The following is a 14,580-nucleotide window of genomic DNA, read 5'->3' as shown; positions in this document are numbered from 1 at the left end:
CGTGATCCTTGAAGTGAAAAGGCAGAAGTAGTAATAATTTATTCTGGTCACTCAGTAGGTAGTTATGCCCATCAAGTAGCTATTCGATGGGTTGTCTCTAAACAAGTTCCAGTCACCAAAGTAGATCGAAATGGCGGGTAGCTGTTATAGCACCCAGGAGTCATGATAGTTGCCTGGAAATGGTCATTCAACGTCCATTTCAGATGGACTCCCGGTAATGCATGAGATGAAAAGACCCGACAATTAGAGCTGTTCACACCTTTGGGTCTTTGATGAGCAGATCTGCGTTCACTGAGTCGTCAGTGGAGTCTTCGTCAGAGATACTTGGCATGTTTATGACCGGCTTCCCTTGTGTTGGGTAAGAGATGGGATAAGGTCTCTCAGAGGAAACACACGCATGCAACTCCCAGTCGTCCCAATATTCTTCTTCGATACTTGCAACGGGAAATACATAAGTGTCAGCCTCTACACTCACACCATTCTCCAAGAAAACTGTGACAGGCATGACGACTCGCCGAGGACTGTTGTAATGATAATCCTGCCGTTTCTCTAGGGTTTCACAGATCAAAAGAAGGCCCGGGATCTCTTTGGGGCCAGGAGACTGTGATGGAGAAGAACCGATAGCACTCCCTTTGTATGGCAGGACTGAGAAGACTGTAACAGGCTTTATCATTGAAGAGATATATCCTGTGTTGGAGAAGGAGCCGGTCAGCTTGACAGAGAGAAGTCTGATGCGGTACTCGTCATTGCCGCAGATGAAAATTGGCTTGATGGGTACAGAAGCCATGGCGGAGGCTAGGAACATTTGACATAAACTTAGAGTCGAAGAGACGAGAAGTGTCCGGTATAAACTTAAGGATAGTGAAGAGAAGAAAGGCTGTGCTAGGGACCAGGAGTCAAAACTACTAAGGTGAGATACCAAGGCAAATTTATACTCAAAGTATTGTGGAAAACTCCTTGCTCGTGTATGTAAGATATTCATTCAATGTTGAGGTCATCCCCACACTAGCCTTGTGTATGCAATGCCTCTTTGATCAACCAAAGCCTCAAAGGCCTGTGGTCTGTTGCGGCCAAAGAGTAGGTACTAGGTGACTAGCCAAGAAAGACAATAACATATCAAAGAGAACTTCAAAGAGATATTTTCGTTATTTTGAATTGAATTGCGAAACGAAGAGGGGAGTTGACTATCAGAACCTCTGGACGAATCACATCTAACAATCATCATCGCCAACTTGATCATCTACCTTGACAAGAATCTTGCCTCTAGCATGAAGCCCACCGAGCTTCCTATAAGCTTCCTTGGTCTCCTCAAATGGCCAGATACTGTCTTTGACCAGTTTTATATCGCCACGGCCCAACATATCCGCGACAGCCTGACGATCATCAAGTGTAGGGCTCATCATAGAGGTACCCAACCATCTCCGTCCAACACCACCGAGCCATGGTGATACTGGCCACCATTCGTTGAGCTTCATCTGCAGCACAGCACGGAGGAAGTCCGGGACGAAGAAGGTGGGTGGCTTGATGCCGACGGAGGAATAGTTGCCTTCGGGTACCAGATAGGATGGTGAGGCGAGATATAGGGCTTGATGACCTAGGGTGTCGATGATGGTATTGAAAGGTTCTGATGAGAATCTTTCGGCGAGGTGCTTAGAAAGCTGGTCATGTTGCGTATAGTCGATAACCTGCGAAGCGGGTTAGTTGGCATTACATTTCAAACAGGGCTTAACTCACCTCATCCGCACCAAGACTCTTGACTAACTCGACATTCTTGCCGCTGCATATGCCAACGATGCATCCTCCAGGCCCTACAACCTTTCGGAGCATCTGCAACACCAGAGAGCCGATTCCGCCACTTGCTGCATTGACTAAAACCCGATCACCTGTCTTTGCACTGGACTCGTTCACAAGCTGTCGTGCTGTCAAGCCTGGTAGTAAGCAACCAGCTCCATCAGCAAGGCTCACGCCCTCTGGTTTCTTCACAGCATATCTAGCTGGAATTCTGACATATTCAGCTAAAGCACCTGCTCCCGTGGGTAGAGTATGGCTGGCTGGCAACATGGCAAGAATCTTGTCACCCTTATTGAATCTCTTCGACTGTACTGATCCAGACTTATCTTCAGGATGCCATACATCGATCACAGTGCCTGAGAAGTCCATCTCAGGAACACAAGTTGGCTTTCGAATGAATGGCGGAACCAGAGTCATCTGGAATATGGCACCTGGATTCAAGCCTGCAAAGGCCACTTTGACAACAATCCATTCTTCTGGTCTCGGCACATCTTTGGGCAGGGGAAGAGGAGGTGGTAAAGTTGGGATTGGCTGACTTGTAAGACTGAGGACGTCCCACGGTAGACCTCGCTCTGAAAATACCCAGGCTCTTGAATCTGTCATTTGGAGGTGTTGTTGATGAGGGGTTTGTGATACTGGAAGATGGGTATTGTGGCGGTTAAGCCAAGCTATGTTCGGCTTTCAGCCGCACTTGTTAGTTAAAAGTGTCAGCTGTTATTCAATCTCAACCAGTCGGCATGATTCCGTTGCCAAGTCTTTGCTACATCTTCACATAAGACGGAGTATTGACGTCCGATAACAACGTTGGCGCATGAAAGCTTTGTCGCTATTTAAAAGGAACGCTTAGCAGTCACTTGGTGTTGAGATTCGGCAATTTATATAACGCAACAAAATGGTCAAAAGTATAAATTAAACACAGACACGAAATTGAAAGAACCATGATGCTGTTTTTGACACAATGACATTGAAGCAACGAGTTTGATGTTGGGGTGGTTACCCTAGACATCCAGTAATTTTGACCCTGACTGCGATCTGTCCTATTTGCACAATTGGAAGACGGGTAGATTATGCATACTCCTGAAACATAATCTAGCTAGTGAAATCTACACCGTATGCCCACTGCTAGTTGGGAATTAGTTCAGGACAACATATCTGGGGCTTGATTGCAGCTAGCTCATTGGAGCGTTGGCGTAATTTGGACCTCAAATTGCATGGGGTCAACAATCCAATTTGCCACAAAAGGAGAAGCGAGATAACAACAACAAACAAATTCCGCCAGCCCTGATATCGTTGAAAGCAGAACAGATCCCTCCCGTGTTTGACCCCTCCATCAGAAATGCGCTGTGTCCCCCCGTAATACGGTAGCCTAGAGCCAGAGAAACCCCTAAGCGCCTATCAATTCAATCTCCACAGCGCAGAAAATGCGGCTGCCTTCAGCGGCAACCCTGCTGTAAGACCCAGCAACCACAGCAACCCAAAGACCACTTTTCGGCAAAAACGACAGCGCACAATTATTCAGTTATCCGGCACAAATGAAATTAGCTTATTCCATATCAGCAAAATTTGGGCAGGCCAATTTATGTACATAATCAGACCACACCAAGGCTACCGCCTTTTCACCGCCAGGCACCGGAATTCTCACTCATTTTACTTTTTAGGCACCATTTTTACCACTTGGTCAATAAAGTCGTCGTCCTTTGGCAAAGCCTCCTCAAGTCAGCTCCTCGATAATTTCACCACGTAACGTACTCGCACCCCCGTACGCGTAAGAGGCAAACGTCAGCAAAAATGCGTGAGATTGTGAGACCTGAATTTTCTCTTTATTCGCCGTCGGATTTGAGTTTGACTGAGGCTAACCAACCCCCGTTTGACAGGTGCACGTTCAAGTCGGCCAATGTGTAAGGGCCACCCAACCAAATTTTCTGCTTTGAGGGACATGTGTTGAGTTGATGATTGCAGGGCAACCAAGTCGGCTCCAGTTTCTGGTAAATGCTACCGTAGGCGATTATTTGAGTGTAGAGACTGACTATTTATCAGGCAAACCGTCTCTGGGGAGCATGGCGTTGACGGCAGCGGCTCGTGAGTGAAATGAAGAGTCGGTGACCCTTATTTGCCTCAACCTAACAATTTCTCAAAGATACAACGGAACCGACGACCAGCAGCGAGAGCGCATCGACGTCTACTTTGCCGAGGCGTGTCTCCCCCTCTCACTCACCGTCTTTTATTTTCACTAACCGTCTCCCTTTAGGCCACAAAGGATAAGTACGTGCCCCGCGCGGTCCTTGTGGATCTTGAGCCCGGTCCTCAGGATGCCATCCGCGCCGGGCCCCTAGGCCAGCTTTTCCGCCCCGACAACTTCGTCGCCGGAAATGCCAGCGCCGGTAACAACTGGGCCAAGGGTCATTACACCGAAGGTGCTGAGCTCGTTGAGGAGGCCATCGATGTTGTGCGACACGAGGTTGAGAACTGTGACCATCTTCAGGGTTTCCAGCTCACCCACTCTCTCGGCGGTGGTACCGGTTCCGGTATGGGAACGCTTCTCCTGTCGAAAATCCGTGAGGAGTTCCCCGATCGCATGATGGCTACTTTTTCCGTTATGCCCTCGCCCAAGGTTTCTGATACAGTTGTCGAACCTTACAACGCTACTTTGTCATTGAACCAGCTTGTCGAGAACTCCGATGAGACCTTCTGTATCGATAACGAGGCTTTGTACGACATTTACGAGAAGACCCTGAAGATCGCTGATCCCTCTTACGCCGATCTTAACTACCTGATCTCGACAGTTATGGCTGGCGTGACGACATGTTTCCGATTCCCCGGTCAGCTCAACTCTGATCTGCGCAAGTTGGCCGTCAACATGATTCCCTTCCCTCGACTTCACTTCTTCATGGTTGGATTTGCGCCTTTGACCGGTCGCAAGATGCAGGGTTTCCAACATCTTACCGTGCCCAGCCTTGCTCAGCAGATTTTCGATAATAAGAACGTCATGGCTGCTGCTGATTTCCGCAACGGTCGATACCTCACTTGTTCCGCGATTTTGTAAGTTTTGATTTTGAAAAAATGCATGAGATGAGACGGACTAACGTGAGATTAGCCGCGGTAAGCTATCGACAAAGGAGATCGAAGACCAGATGCTCAAGGTGCAAACCAAGAACTCAGAGTATTTCGTCGACTGGATCCCCAACAACGTGCAAACCTCCGTCTGCTCTGTCCCCCCCAGAGGTCTCCCCATGGCCGCCACATTCGTCGGAAACTCCACCGCCATCCAGGAGATCTTCAAGCGCGTTGACGACCAATTCTCCGCCATGTTCCGTCGCAAGGCTTTCTTGCATTGGTACACCAGCGAGGGTATGGACGAGATGGAATTCACCGAGGCCCAGTCCAACTTGCACGACTTGGTCAGCGAGTATCAGCAGTACCAGGATGCTGAGATTGACGACGAGGTTGAGGAGTACGAGGGTGAGGGTGAGCCTGAGGAGTACGAGGGCTAGAGGGATTGGAGAGCTGGTTAAGATGATAAACTATTTGGCTTATTACTTCTTTATTACCCCCAAAATGCTTCGTCCCCTTCTAGTTCTTATATAGCATTCAAAACTGAAATTGGTTTACTTAGGCTTTGTTTAATAGCCGATTCATAATTATATGGTCCTTTTTAACTTTTGAAATTCCTTAATCATGCTTGACGTACATTGTGTCAAAGCCGACGTTCTTCCACTCGCCTGTCTCAGTGTTGAGAGTGAGATTTGTGTGCTTGACCTCTCCATATCGAAGAGCACCAGACTCGGCGCGACCACCAGCAACAGGTCGCTTCAAGTGGTTGTCACCAGAAACGACGGTGAAGTTAGCCAGAGGAATATCCCAGGAGTTGCGAGAGGCAACAGAAGGAGAGCCTGAAGGTGTTAGTGAGACGCATGTGAGTGATCGGGCGTTTGAATCTTACCATAGAATCGGGACGAGACCTGCTTAGCATTCACATCCAGAATGAAGTATCCTCGGTAATAACCCTCTTGCCACTGAAGCTCAGGGTTCTTCTGAACTCTGGCGCGAGCAGCCTTGCCGGCTGCAGGCTCGATAGGGCCACCAACTCCGTTAGAGCTGACAGCAGTTCCAGCGAACTCGACACCAATACTTCCGGCACCTGTCTTGTTGTCGTATTCCTTGGCTCCAAGCCAAACGAGATCGGAGACCTGTCATACATCAGTTGAGTTGGGATGAGAATGGTGATGATACATACCCAGTTCTGGTGGCTGTCTCCAGCGAGGAAGATGTTGTTTCCAATATCGTTGTCGTACAGATGCTCCAGAGTGCGGTTTCGGTTGGCGACATAGCCCTTCAAAGGTCAGTACTTGGAGCAAAACCAAAAGACTAATCAGTGACTTACACTCCAGTTATCACCAGGAAGAACCTCGCCATTACCCCAATCCTCGGTGATACGCGAGAAGATGATCTGGTTGCCAACGATTCTCCAGGCAGCACCTCGGTCCTTAGACTTACTAAGAGATCGATAGAACCAGTTCTCCTGACGACCTCCCATGAGAGTGCGGCTGGGATCATCTCGGATCATGTCGATGTAGTTGTCGTTCCAGTCGAGGCTGGTGATGCTGCGGTCGTAGTTTCGTGTGTCGAGGATGATCAGATCTAGAAGCTTGCCCATTTGGAAAGATCGCCAGACCCGAAGGCCGTCGTCTAGATCAGTTTGGCTGATAAGTAAGTTAGTTGATGCTTGCAAGAGGGTTCGTTTTGATTATTACCGGATGGGCATCCACTCAAAGTAAGCTCGGACAGCGTTAACCTTTCGAGTGTCGACGGTGACCTTGCGGCCTTTCTTCAAGAAGGACTCTTCGGTATTGTTAAGACCAGAGAATCCATCTCTGTAACCGTTGTTGGCGAACTCTATGCATTGTCAGACAGACCTGGGGATATGACCGCGGAACTTACCGTGGTCATCCCAAGTAGGGATCCAAGCAAAGCTCTGAGACAGAAGCTGCAGATCGGGATCTGTGCGGTACTAGTGAGATGTTCATATGAGCGAATTCCCTCTAAAAAGTCAGGCCGCGGGGTGACCAACCTGTCCATGGCGAGTTCGGTAGTCGTGAAGTGTGAAGATCTCTGTAGAAGGCTGGCTGGCCCGGCTCCCATTGGCTCCATACTCATAGATATAGTCTCCAAGATGAATGACATAGTCGTGCTCATCCTTTCTGGCGGCGTTACCATAAGCGTTAAAGTAGCCGTTAGCTGAAAGGATTAGTCTTGACTCCCAATTTTATCAAAGGAAGCTGTGAGCTTACGATAGTTGCTGCACGAGAACACAGCGAAGCTCAGATCAGAGACGTCATCGTTGGCGGTAGGAGCGGTCTTGGTGCGGCCAACAGGACTCTTGACATTCGAGTCACAGACCTTGAACTGGTAGTAGTAGGTGGTGAGAGGCTTCAAGCCATCAGCTTCGACCTAGAAGTTGTAAGTCAAGATACCTCAGTCTCTTTTTCAAAAGACCGTGCTCACCTTGACAGTGTAATCGATATCAGAGGTAGTGTAAGCTCGTCCACTGGCAGCTGTCTTCCCATTCCCAGAAGCAGACTTGGACTCATAAACCTTCCACTCCACACAGATAGGATGAGAATCAGCCTTGATGTACTTCTCAGTCTCATGACTGTAATGTCCCGCGGTGCCGTTCACAACATTCTCACTCTCATCAGACTTAGCGGAGGGTGCAACACGGGTCCAGAGGATGACACTCTGAGGCCAAGGATCTCCGGAGGCTACTCCGTGGGTGAAGTTGAGCTGAGAAGGATCATAAGGAGTGTTGCCGCGCTTCAGAGATCGACGCTTGACCAACGGAACATCGATTCCAAGACGAGCATGACGACGAGATGGACTGGCGTAGTTCAAGTTGCCGTCGAACTCAGCTGTCACAGCTGTAGCCAGAAGGCCACAAGCATAGAGAATCACAGCAGACTTCATATTGACTATGACAAAAGCCGTTGGTGCAGACAAAGAAACAAGCTTATCCAGCGTATATGTCTCTTTTTAAGCTTGTAACGAGCTTCATCCCAACCCCGCCTCCGTTATCGTCCATGTTGCCGCCGAGATGCCGGTAGCCAACAAACTGGCCAGGCCTGTACACGTTTTCGTCCTGTGTATTGCATCACCACTCTTGTGGCCCTGGCCTGGTGTAACTGGGTCCTTGGTGTCACAGTCAACGAAAGAGGTAGCGATGTGACGTTGTTGAGTGACCAGTAGGAAAGAAAAGGATTGTAAGCATCGAATGCTAACGTTGGTTGCAATCCACGTGCAGGTTCGGAAGTTTTTATCTTGGTCTTGGTGTAATTCGACATCGTGGTGTGGTTTGAGAATCTCATTGGCTGTCTTGGTTGCATTAATGAGGTTTTGTGTTGTCCTGATTGGAGCTGCTACTATTGAGATCGAGGAGTGGAGACTATAACGGTAGAACGACTTAGCGAGTGTCGATCTGATGATGTCAACCTTTCTGTGCATCTAATAACGTACCTACTTATCTGAGGTCCTATTTGCCGAAGTCTTCCACGGAACTAATAAAAAAGCGAAGGCTGCATGTTGGTAGTTGGAGGGCCACCAAGGGTCCACGCTTCGATTCGCAGCCTGATTTAATAAAGTCTTCGAGTTTCTGTCAAGATGTAATCTGCATGAGATTAAGATAATGAGATGGGAAAACTAGTCTACATGAAAAATGATCAAGCTGATGCTGCTGTTGGTCGTGGCTGTTCTGCAATTAACTACCGTGATATTTGTTTCTCTATTTTTAACCACCACGTGACCACTGCACATCCCCAACATGCCTCCCCAAGCTTCCATTCACTCTCCAACAACAAAGAACCGCCCATATTTACGGGCCAAATAAGATGCCCGTTCCACCGTCTCGGCCTAGGATATCCAGATGGGCAAAGTTTAACCTGGAAGCCCTTCTTTTGCTCGCAGAGAAACTTCGAGGCCGATCATGTACCTGCGATGAGTCCCAGGGCCCCAAGAGCGGTAGCTTGAACTGGGTTATATTCATCACCTTTGACGATGGAGTTCAGTGGGTGTTTCGGTCACCGCGCTACGACACACATATGTTCTCAGACGAAACTGCCTCCAAGATACTCATAAGTGAAGCGAGTACATTGAAATATCTTGAAACCCATTGTCAAATTCCCGTTCCGAAAGTCTACTCATATAGGTAAGATGCAATTAAGCAGAATAAGTAATTCCTATGATGACATTAAATGCAGCGGTACACACGAGAATGATATCGGTATACCTTATATTCTTCAGAGCAAAGCTTCTGGTCGTCCCTTGTCAGATTATCGTTGGACAGAGCCTGTCATCCAGCCCCCAAATATCAGACATCCCATTTCTCAGCTGCCACTCTCAGAGTCAGACCGAGAGAGAATGATGAATCAGCTTGGTGCCATAATGTCTCGTCTTTCAAAGGTCCATTTCACTAAGATTGGATCGTTACTTGAAGATGATACCGGTGGCTTTTTAGTTGGTGAATGTCTGTCTCCTGTTCTCACCTGGCAATCGAGAGACTCTCTCGAGAAAGAAATCGAACGGGGTCCTTTTGCAGAGGAACCTGTATACCTTCGGTCTTTGATATCAGCCTTTACTTCTCATGCAGAGGAGCTATCACTGACACCTTACCTATTCTTCTCGCCACTGCCTAAACCAGCTGACTATCCGACATGGGATAGCTTTAGGGCGGCTACGGATAGAAGGGGTGACTTCATAGTCGTCGGCGATAAACTCGAGGGTAGTAAGAATCGACTGGACTACTGCATTGCAGGTCAGATACTAGAGGAAATGGTACCACGACTATCGTCTGAGTTGACTACTTTCAGTATATCACACCCAGACCTTCACACTGGAAACATATTTGTCGATGAAGATCTAAATATCACATGCATTATTGACTGGGGTTCTGCTACAACAGGTCCCATGACTGAGTTGTTAGCGACTCCAGGGCTCGCAGGTTCTTCCAAACCACCTTCATTAGCTCTCACTGCTGCCTTTCAGGCCGGCTTCTCTCAAGGATCCCCAAACATCAGCCGAGATATGTGGGAGAGAGCTGAGATGATATGGCATTTTTCTCGCGTCGTGCGTCTTCTGTCCGGTCAGGATCTTCCCCTGTTCCGAAGATTGTATGATCTTGTTTACAAGACCAAGCTTGTAAATCCATCGGACTCAAGAGATTATGGATGGCTGTTTTGTCAGCGGGCCATGACCGCAAGTAACAAGAAGCTTTTTGCCAAGCTGAAGGAAGATGATCTGACAGAAGACGAAGTGAAGGCACGTGAGAAAGAGGTCTTCTCTGGAGACGAACTGGACAGGTTGGCTGTGGCTAGGAAACTAACGCTAATGTCTGAAATGAACCCGGGGTTTATTGGAGACAGGAGACTATGGCTGTGGGTTGAAGAGGCTCTGGAGGAACCCAAGTACGATAATCAGAATGAAAAAGGATGCAATTATAGATAAAGCCTGCGGTGTTCAATAGATGACCTTCGTTCTCGTGAGCCTTGTTACAGTTGCTAAGCCCTCACCCACAAGTCTAACCTGAAAATAACACATCTGTCGTAGTTGACTAAAGTTTTGGATTTCTTTCTGCCCTATTTATTGGAAGAGTCACTTCTAGGATCCCCCCAAATCCCACGTTATGACCCTCCTGCTAGCCCCTTTTTGATCCTTAGAACTGCGCTGATATGGCTCATAGCCAGGTAGGTCTTTTCGTGCGTTGCAAGAAGTCTTGCCGTCTTGACCACGTTCTTGATCTGTCTCCCGTTGAGCTCAACACTTGCCAATTCATCCAGCTCATCTTCAGAAAGACTACTTTCATCGTCGCCAATATTCACAAATGTCTTCCAGATGTGTAGTCTACTCGTGTAGTCCAGATTAGGATAGTGAATAGTGAGATGAATTCGAGACTCAAAAGCCGGATCAAAAGCTGAAACTCGGTTGGTCGTCAGAAACATGACACCCTCAAAGTATTCGAGGAGTCTAAGGAAAATCGATACGAGTTTGTTTCGCTTGATATCGGACGTAGTTCGACACTCAAGAAAGACATCACACTCATCGAGAAGAAGGACTGCTCCCCATCTTGTTGAGAGCTCAAGAGCGCAGTCTAGCTTCTGTTCAACTTCTTGGGCTACATCCCCCAACTCAGCAGCACTCATATTGTAAAGTGGTCTTTGCATGATCTCGGCAACTGACAGGAGATGATGTTAGTAACGTATCGTCGAATCCCATCTGACCAGAGTAATTACCAGATTCAGCTGTGAGTGTTTTCCCAGTTCCCGGCTCCCCACTCAGAAGCATGATAATCCCCCTTCCTAAATTTGGTCAGTCGAACTCAGTCTTCATTTCATATTTCTAGCCTTACCTTTACCTTGAATTACATCATCAAAATTGTCTAAGCCAGACATCTGAGCACCAACAAATGCCTGGATGATTCGTTTGTAATCGTGCGGCAGCACTAGCTGATCAAAAGCAGTCGAGTTCCACACAACGTCTTTGACGAGCTCAATGTCGAATAATCCTAAGTTTGCCGTGAGAAAATGGTATTAGGTAAGTATTCTGAGCCAACATACCCCATTCTTTAGTTTTCAGGCAGAATCCTTTCACGACGTTCGTACATAACGCGTACTGGTTTTCGGAGAGTCTTTTGTTGGATACATCTTATGAGACGATTAGCTTCTGTCAACCAATCTAGCCAAGGCTCCAACTCCTGGAGCAAAAGGCCTTTAGACTGCTCCGAGATCAGGATACGTACTTGAGCTTTGTGAGCCATTGGTCAAACCCGTTTTGGCGTATGGTCTTATTGGTAGAGGCCCATAAGTGAGAGAATCAACAGATTTATCATGATGTAGCTCATTGCCACGAAACACAGAGCTTTTAGAAGCCTCAAGTGGGTGAAGTGGACCGGCAGTACCGCGATTGAACCATAAGAATGTTCTGGAGTCAATGATAATCCGCTCATTTGCCACCTACACGGCCGTTAGAACACTGAAGAAGGAATCAAGGAGGTTCTGACATACATTACGCTGCTTTGAGATCCCTGAAGTCGTGTGAGACAGACTATACGTACCAGAATATGTCTTGTGGTTGATGCTTTCCAAGCTCTCAAATAGTTGACCACGCTGCACGAGTCGCTTTCTAACTTGATCGAAATCGGGACATAGACGTGCCGGGATCACCTCTAGCTCCAGGATGGGTATGACGTTCTCAAATGGTGATATGGTCAAGGTTGTGTCTGTGTACCCGAAGGAGTCTCCATCGGTGTCGATGAACCGCACACCAAGCACGTATGCCACAGTTCCATCTGGCGTCTTGGAGTAAGTACCGCTACTCAACTTGAACAGCCTATCGCGACCTTCGATCCTGGTGTAGACTTCGACATCGGGCTCAAAGAGTGTCCACACATAGTCAAAGGATATGACGCCATTATCCAAAAGATCCGAGGCTTGTTCGATGCGTGGCTTGATCTCGGCTTGTATGATATCTGCCAGAAGCTTGTAATGGGAACACTCCTCGGAGAAATCAGTTGAACTGTTTCTTGGGTCGGCTTGGTTGAACTCATCCCATCTATAGAAAAACTCTCGAAAAGGCGCATGAAACTCGAGCTTCTTGAGGTTGGTGTTGATACCCTTGTAGCCTTCGAAAACCGGACCGAGAATCTTTTTGAGCAGTGGGCTCTGCACTGTGATAGAATGCAGCGAGAGGACTGATTCATCAATTTCACCATGTTCCTTTTCGCGGCGGACAATGAGTGCGTATTTGGCTGAGGCTTGGGATGATCTTCCATCGACTCCGATTTCCTCGTCCGTCCACTCTTGCCAAGGGTCCCAGCTGCTCTTCCGGTAGATATCTTTAGTCTCAGCAGCCATGCCGACCTCCACCGGGTTACTCGAATCATTTGGATGATCATGGTTCCTTTGATTGTGCTCGTCTGAGCGCGTAAACCAAGGACCGCCCATATTCGCTGGCTAACAACAGGATGGGAAGGGAACGCGTACCAGAGCTTCTAATGATCAAACTGATTGGTCGACTGGGATCTAGCTGAATGCTCACATCGAGTGAAAAGACCAACCATTCAAGTTCAGTTTCAGTACGCGATATAAAGTAGCTCTAGTGACGACCCAAGAGTAATGAGAGGTCACTACGCAGTAGCATGTGAAGACTTGTCTCAATAAAGCGACAGACTACCCGTCCTTCCTGCAGGTAAGTGATCTGACGTGTGATTGAACATGCGTGTATACGTCTCAAAGAAACAAAGACAGCTGAAAGACAGCTTGGAGCCCAACAGCTGATTGGCGATCTGCAGGTGCCCAAAGAAGGATGCCAATCGTAACCCAATGAAGAAGCGTCATTTAAAAGCTGGCCAAGCTATCGATATCTGATATTGCGTGGCCCCGCTCACCCCGTCCTATCAAAAAAAGGGGGTGTAGAGATTGTTCAGCTTGGATTGTAGCTCATACTTACATATCACATTGTCAAATGACGAAGCGCAGGCCTCAAGCTCTGCTGTCAGGCCTGAATTGCCGCACTGCTGCATAAGCCCAGTTTGGACACATCGTATGTCATGAACAGCTATTTGAGGCTTTCCGGGCCTCCCGGGAATTATGGTCAGGACAAAGCCAAGCTGTAGGACACCCAGAAATGGCTTAGGGGCGGAACCAATCCGAAGAAGGTGTCATCTCTTTAGATTGATCATCGTCAGGGATCACAGATGCTGGTACCCTGTTCTTCTGCACATATCATGAATAAGCCTGACTCACTACCCATACTTTCTACTCAAAACGTACAAAAACCCAGTAATACATATACTTATCCATCTATGATCTAGCCATACAAAAAAAATGTCTCGAATCTTTTAGTTCAGACTATGCGCACCCTCCTGCTAAATGATAGCTGAGTATCCATGCTTAATCCCTCACTCATACGACTCCTGGAAGATTCTCGCCCGCTTCTTTCCTTGCAAAGAACCCTCATCACCATCATAACCGTCGTCTAGATGATGCTTCCGAGCTGTCTGCGTCGGATCTTGAGGTTCACTTCTTGCTTCGTTGAGCAACTCAACAACTGAGGCCTGGTAGGTTCCTGACTCCGGTATATCTATGTCCATGTCAGTTGTCAATTGATTTTCAGATCCATGGTAGTCCGTAGATGCAGCGTCTATCGCTTGGTCGCCACTCGTTCCTAATAGCTCTTCCAGCCAGTTTCCAGTCGTATACTCTAGTAGGATGTTCTCGATCGGATTCCCTCTTATATCGGCATATAGACGACTAGCTATCTCAAAATGAACCATATCTTCGTGCTTACGCAGTTCTTTATGCTGTAGGTAATTCTGGTAATATAGGAGGGCCTGGCACAAGAAATCTTCCGGGTCGAGCAGGGCAAGACTTTTCTCGATGACGGAGCGGGTGATTTCAAACCTGGGTTCAGGCAGTTCCAATCGAGGCGGAGCGGTTATTCTTAGAATTGACCAGTAAAGGCACTTTGAAAGCTCTTCGCGGTCGTCTCTGTCCATTTTGTGAGATTGTTAGGTGTCGGCATTTGCTGAGAGATGTGGCTTGAGCATAAGAAGTAGGCTGAGTATTTGTAGTTCAAACTAACCTCGTCTTTCGACTTTTGTTCACTGGTCTAGTATATTAGGTGTGATCGTGTTCGACTGTCTCAAAGATTAGCATCGTGGCTTCTTTGTTCAGCTTCTTAGTGAGGCAATCATGCATGTTCATTCTGCAATGTATTCATTTCTTCATTTCAAAAATGTCTATCTTG

General features: G+C 47.6%; 7 protein-coding genes across 7 annotated transcripts; 2 read left to right on the top strand and 5 right to left on the bottom strand.

Annotated features, from left to right (window-relative positions):
* Positions 1 to 253: 253 nt before the first annotated feature.
* FMAN_04941 (uncharacterized protein) lies at positions 254 to 787 on the bottom strand (the record flags this gene model as incomplete). The annotated part of the gene is made up of 1 exon (XM_041828292.1): positions 254 to 787. The coding sequence occupies one exon, from the start codon at positions 785 to 787 to the stop codon at positions 254 to 256; it is 534 nt and encodes a 177-aa protein (XP_041679169.1).
* A 424-nt stretch (positions 788 to 1,211) lies between these two features.
* On the bottom strand, positions 1,212 to 2,394 carry FMAN_04942 (uncharacterized protein; the record flags this gene model as incomplete). Its single annotated transcript, XM_041828291.1, has 2 exons — positions 1,212 to 1,685; positions 1,735 to 2,394. 2 exons carry the CDS (start codon positions 2,392 to 2,394, stop codon positions 1,212 to 1,214), a joined length of 1,134 nt encoding a protein of 377 aa, XP_041679168.1.
* Positions 2,395 to 3,579: 1,185 nt separating this feature from the next.
* On the top strand, positions 3,580 to 5,282 carry FMAN_04943 (beta-tubulin; the record flags this gene model as incomplete). The annotated part of the gene is made up of 7 exons (XM_041828290.1): positions 3,580 to 3,591; positions 3,666 to 3,689; positions 3,751 to 3,776; positions 3,829 to 3,870; positions 3,929 to 3,983; positions 4,040 to 4,830; positions 4,886 to 5,282. 7 exons carry the CDS (start codon positions 3,580 to 3,582, stop codon positions 5,280 to 5,282), a joined length of 1,347 nt encoding a protein of 448 aa, XP_041679167.1.
* Positions 5,283 to 5,460: 178 nt separating this feature from the next.
* FMAN_04944 (uncharacterized protein) lies at positions 5,461 to 7,752 on the bottom strand (the record flags this gene model as incomplete). The annotated part of the gene is made up of 9 exons (XM_041828289.1): positions 5,461 to 5,681; positions 5,732 to 5,978; positions 6,026 to 6,121; positions 6,173 to 6,491; positions 6,543 to 6,684; positions 6,730 to 6,799; positions 6,860 to 7,026; positions 7,080 to 7,239; positions 7,294 to 7,752. 9 exons carry the CDS (start codon positions 7,750 to 7,752, stop codon positions 5,461 to 5,463), a joined length of 1,881 nt encoding a protein of 626 aa, XP_041679166.1.
* Positions 7,753 to 8,669: 917 nt separating this feature from the next.
* On the top strand, positions 8,670 to 10,281 carry FMAN_04945 (uncharacterized protein; the record flags this gene model as incomplete). The annotated part of the gene is made up of 2 exons (XM_041828288.1): positions 8,670 to 8,986; positions 9,039 to 10,281. 2 exons carry the CDS (start codon positions 8,670 to 8,672, stop codon positions 10,279 to 10,281), a joined length of 1,560 nt encoding a protein of 519 aa, XP_041679165.1.
* Positions 10,282 to 10,457: 176 nt separating this feature from the next.
* Positions 10,458 to 12,776, bottom strand: FMAN_04946 (uncharacterized protein; the record flags this gene model as incomplete). The annotated part of the gene is made up of 6 exons (XM_041828285.1): positions 10,458 to 11,008; positions 11,067 to 11,132; positions 11,183 to 11,338; positions 11,391 to 11,477; positions 11,573 to 11,786; positions 11,838 to 12,776. The coding sequence occupies 6 exons, from the start codon at positions 12,774 to 12,776 to the stop codon at positions 10,458 to 10,460; spliced, it is 2,013 nt and encodes a 670-aa protein (XP_041679164.1).
* A 956-nt stretch (positions 12,777 to 13,732) lies between these two features.
* On the bottom strand, positions 13,733 to 14,329 carry FMAN_04947 (uncharacterized protein; the record flags this gene model as incomplete). The annotated part of the gene is made up of 1 exon (XM_041828284.1): positions 13,733 to 14,329. The coding sequence occupies one exon, from the start codon at positions 14,327 to 14,329 to the stop codon at positions 13,733 to 13,735; it is 597 nt and encodes a 198-aa protein (XP_041679163.1).
* Between the last annotated feature and the right edge of the window lie 251 nt (positions 14,330 to 14,580).

This window comes from Fusarium mangiferae (genome assembly GCF_900044065.1).
Source record: "Fusarium mangiferae strain MRC7560 genome assembly, contig: FMAN_scaffold003, whole genome shotgun sequence".
Lineage (NCBI taxonomy): Eukaryota > Fungi > Ascomycota > Sordariomycetes > Hypocreales > Nectriaceae > Fusarium > Fusarium mangiferae.
Note: the sequence above shows the minus strand (reverse complement) of the source record. Positions and strands in the feature narration are given on the sequence as shown.